The sequence below is a fragment of the Solanum verrucosum genome, unplaced genomic scaffold (assembly GCF_900185275.1).
Source record: "Solanum verrucosum unplaced genomic scaffold, falcon-dt-bn FXZP01000277.1, whole genome shotgun sequence".
Lineage (NCBI taxonomy): Eukaryota > Viridiplantae > Streptophyta > Magnoliopsida > Solanales > Solanaceae > Solanum > Solanum verrucosum.
Genome location: NW_026019945.1, coordinates 3,257,598 through 3,261,833, shown reverse-complemented (window position 1 = coordinate 3,261,833; position 4,236 = coordinate 3,257,598). Strand labels below are relative to the sequence as shown.

Here is a 4,236-nt window from a genome sequence, read left to right as displayed (position 1 = left end):
AAACCTTTCTTCTTTTTTTTCACATTGAACCCCAATAAAATTGGGTTCACACGGAAATCTCATATTTGGGGTAAAATGTTCACTAACAAATGTGACTTCATTTTCAGATGGACTCAAATTTAAATCCTTTGATTAAGAATGAAGGAGTACTAATCAGTCCACCACAATTCTCCGTAAGGGAGAAAGTTTTTTGTCAGGCTGTGGGTTATATCTCAATTCTTTTTCCTTTTTGTTTTTTTGTTTTTGTCTCAATCCTAGAACATTTATTTTTATTACATTTAATAGGGAAATGAGAGGTTTAATGATTTTTATCACTACTAATCCTATAATGTACCCATTTGTTCCTAATTACTGGTCCATTTTTGAATCGATACACTTATTAAGAAAATAATTATTGATATAGTAAGTTTATCATTTTACCACTATTGATTATGAAGTGAATGGATTAAAAATTTAAGATTTTAAAGAAATTCTATCTTTTAAAAAGTAATTAATTGAGGGTATAATAGGAAAAATTATTTTGTCATTTCTTGATTTGTCAAAATAGACAATTAATTAAGGACAACTATAAAAGGAAAAGTGGACAAGTAATTAGAGACAGAGGGCGTATCAACTTAAACAATATCACAAGCTCAAAGGCCTTAGCATATACTCCCTCCGTCCCATTTTATATGTCATCACTTTTTATAAATAATTGAACCACAATACTTGTCATTTTATAAAATTTATGCATAAATTACCATATTTTACCTATTATACCCTTGATAGAGTAGTTAGTTAATCTTGAAAATGTATTCATCATTTATTATAAAATTGACTTAAGAAAACATTAAATAAGGGTAGAAGGGTAAAATTACATCATTTTTTAATGTAAGTGCAAAGTAAAAAGATGACATACAAAATGGGACGAATGGAGTAGTTTTTTTTGGTTAGGCTTATGGAGTTAGAAGCAACCAAGAAACAATTGGGCAGTATAGTGTAGAGGATCAAGTAGTATTTATTTAAATAATCTTCTTAAAAATAAAAATAAAAAACTATTATTGTTTGTTGTCTATTTCACCTCTTCTTTCTATTTTCATTTCAATTGATTAATTTCTTTCTTTACGCCAACATTTAACTCATCAATTATTGTATTTATGATTTTCCAGTTTAGTTTGCATTTTTCAGATAGCCAAAACCCGACGTTGGTTTAGATATGCTACTCACTTGCAATTAACTTTGTGATGTAATAGCATAACAACTTTTTTGTACTATTAATGTATGTTAACTAAATTTGAAAAATGATTCGTGATATATCATAAAATGGAAAACCACCTTAAATGAAGTTGTTTTTTTCTTGATCAAAAGTTTCAGATTCAAGTCTCAAATATAGATAAAGAGCGTTTTTCCTAAATGAGACTTCCCATATTTCCAAAGCTATGTGCGGGGTTCGGAGAAGGGCCGAATACAAAGGGATTATTTCTCTTTATTTCATATCACTCTGCAGCGCACAGTCCATAATCCACACACACGCACAACCCTTTTCTGGTCAGGACCCACTCTTTTTTCTCTCGTTCTCTTCAATTTTTCTGCGCCTTCACAGTTGGCCACTATCGTCCATGGCATACTATTACACTCTGTATTGTACTGATGAAAGCAAAATATCATAGCTCCACAACAGTAAATTTTATGGCTTAATGGACTTAGACACCAGACCCCATCACCGCACAGCAGCCGTTACAAACAATAGTACAACTAGTGAGCTTTTTATTTGCTTTACTTCTCGTCTTTCTTCTTCTTCTTCATCTTCTTCCATGAAATTCTCTAAATCAATTCTTAGTCCTGGCCGTGCACGTGATGGGCCTCTTTCTCTTCCCACTTCTCTCAGCCGGAGACTCAGAGCAAATGGTAGTATAAAAGGCGGTCAAGCTTCTCCTATGTTTCCGGCCACCGGGAAGAAACGCGGGTCGGGTTTTGAAAACCCGGAACCTACTTCTCCGAAGGTTACTTGTATTGGTCAGGTTCGAGTGAAGACGAAGAGGAAGGTGAAGCAGACAAGGAGTTTGTCGAAGAGAAGAAGTGGAAGCGGTGAGGTGAGTTTCAGAAAAATAGAGCAAGTCACTGAGGCATTTAATCAAACAGATGATAGGCTATTGTTAAGGAATCAGAGATACTCGCAAGGGAACTCGAGTGTGCATTATCAGCAACAAGAATGCGTTTCTCATAGAAATCAAAGATGGGTTCATCTTCCATTGACGATATGTGAAGCTTTGAGGGCTTTTGGTGCTGAGTTTAGCTGTTTGTTCCCTTGCCGTTCGTCGTGTTTTTCGACGAACGAAAGGGAAAAGGAAGAGAAAGGAGGGGAGAATAATGAGCATAGATCGTGTGGGGCGGTTTTTGCTAGATGGCTAGTAGCAGTACAAGATGGGGAAGGAGGGAAAAGGAGGGATATTGAGTTGGTGGTAGCGAATGGTGAAGAGGAAAGAACAGAGGAGGAGGAGGAGGCAAGGCGTAGTATAATGAGGAGTTCAAGAAGACATGTCTTTGAAGATATTGAATTTAAGGATGAGATTGTTGAAATGGAAAACGGAAGAGAGAATGAAGAGAAAGGTAGAGTGAGTATTTGTATTCCGCCGAAAAATGCTCTGCTTCTCATGAGATGCAGATCCGATCCTTTGAAAATGGCTGACCTTACTAATAGATTCAAGGAGTCGCCTGTTTTGAAAAAGGAACATTATGATGATGAAGATGAAGAAGAAGATGCTGTAGAATTGGAAAAATTCGGAGAAATTAAGCGTATGGAAATTGTAGATTGTCAGAAATGTGAACCAAGTAATGAAGTTGAAGCAACGGAGAAATTGTGCAAATTGCCAGGTGAAGCTAGGCTTTCAGTAGATCTCAATGAAATGGAAGAGAATACGGAGGAAACTGAGGTCATGGAAATAGAGGAAGAAAGAAAGCATGAAACTTGTGAATTAGCCGCAGAAAAGGAGGAAGAAGATGACCAAATAGAGTGTTTTGTAGCCGAAGACGAGGAGTATCTTGAACAATCAGTCCAATTGGTTAATCATATGGAAGATAATGAAGAAATTGGAAATAACCATGTTGAGGAAGAAGGAGAAAAACGGACTATTTCTCCCCGTTTATCGTTATCAGAAAGCTCAAATAGACGAAGTATCAAAATTGAAGACGAAGAACTAGAACTAGTAACTGAAGAAGCTGCATTGGAAGAAGAAGAAGAACGATTCAAGTCAACCGTAATGAAAGAAATCGAAGAAATTCTCATGCAGGGTAACATAGAAATGAATTCCACAAAGCCCCAACAAGAATCTGAACAAGAAGAACCGGTGCAAAAGGAGGAACATATTGAAGAAGAGAAGCAAATTAAACAACCCAAAGAGCCTGAAAACGAAGAAAAAGAATCCGTTTTGCCAGAGTGTTTGTTACTAATGATGTGTGAACCGAAGCTATCAATGGAAGTTTCGAAAGAAACATGGGTGTGTAGAAGGGATTTTCTCAGATGGTTACCCGAAAGAAAACAACACGCCAAACCACCCAAGAAAGAGATCCCTGAAGAACAACCCAAAAGGCGGCGGAGCACTGACACTAAACCTACAGAATACAGGAACAAACACCTATTACAACCACCAAGATCATCGTGTTCTTTACCGGCAGCCACAGGGATGTCCATGTCTACTATGATTGAGCAGAAACTAGTGAATGCAGCAGCTTACGAGCCGTTTGTGCTGACAAGGTGCAAGTCGGAGCCAATGAGGACAGCGGCAGCTAAGCTGACCCCGGAGAATTGTTGCTGGAAAAACAGAAAAATTGAGCCTCACCGACCGGCTACATTTGGCGTCGGGGCAGCTGGAGTCGGGTTTTGAGCTGACCCGATTTGTTTGTTACTATTGAATACATTAGTCTAGCATTGTGTGTCTAGCTTGTACATTTTCTTTAAATTAAATTTTTTAGTTGAAATTATCAATTTTGGTTTTCGATTTTTCAGTTGGTGTCCAGTACATTCACGTCGAAAAGTTCTATATCGAGGGTGCAATAAGCATTATCTAACAAACGCAACTACATTTATTAAGAGTTAAAGAAGTACTTATCACTCTGCTTACGAGCCTACGACCCTTGAGGTGAACAGTTTAGTTGGTATTTTCTTTAATATCCAGTCTGGGAAAAATGAATAAATAGTTATAAGGCTACTGGTCCAAATGATAATGGCAACTGTTGTCTGAATTAACATCAATTTGT

At 36.9% G+C, this 4,236-nt stretch overlaps 1 protein-coding gene across 1 annotated transcript; it reads left to right on the top strand.

The window, feature by feature from the left end:
* Positions 1-1,539: 1,539 nt before the first annotated feature.
* On the top strand, positions 1,540-3,945 carry LOC125808223 (uncharacterized). The gene has a single exon (XM_049487950.1). It carries the CDS (start codon positions 1,677-1,679, stop codon positions 3,861-3,863), a length of 2,187 nt encoding a protein of 728 aa, XP_049343907.1. The 5' UTR covers positions 1,540-1,676; the 3' UTR covers positions 3,864-3,945.
* Positions 3,946-4,236: the final 291 nt, after the last annotated feature.

Coding starts and splice junctions, on each gene's coding strand:
- LOC125808223 (XM_049487950.1), top strand. CDS start 1,677: ATGGACTTAGACACCAGACCCCATCACCGCACAGCAGCCGTTACAAAC.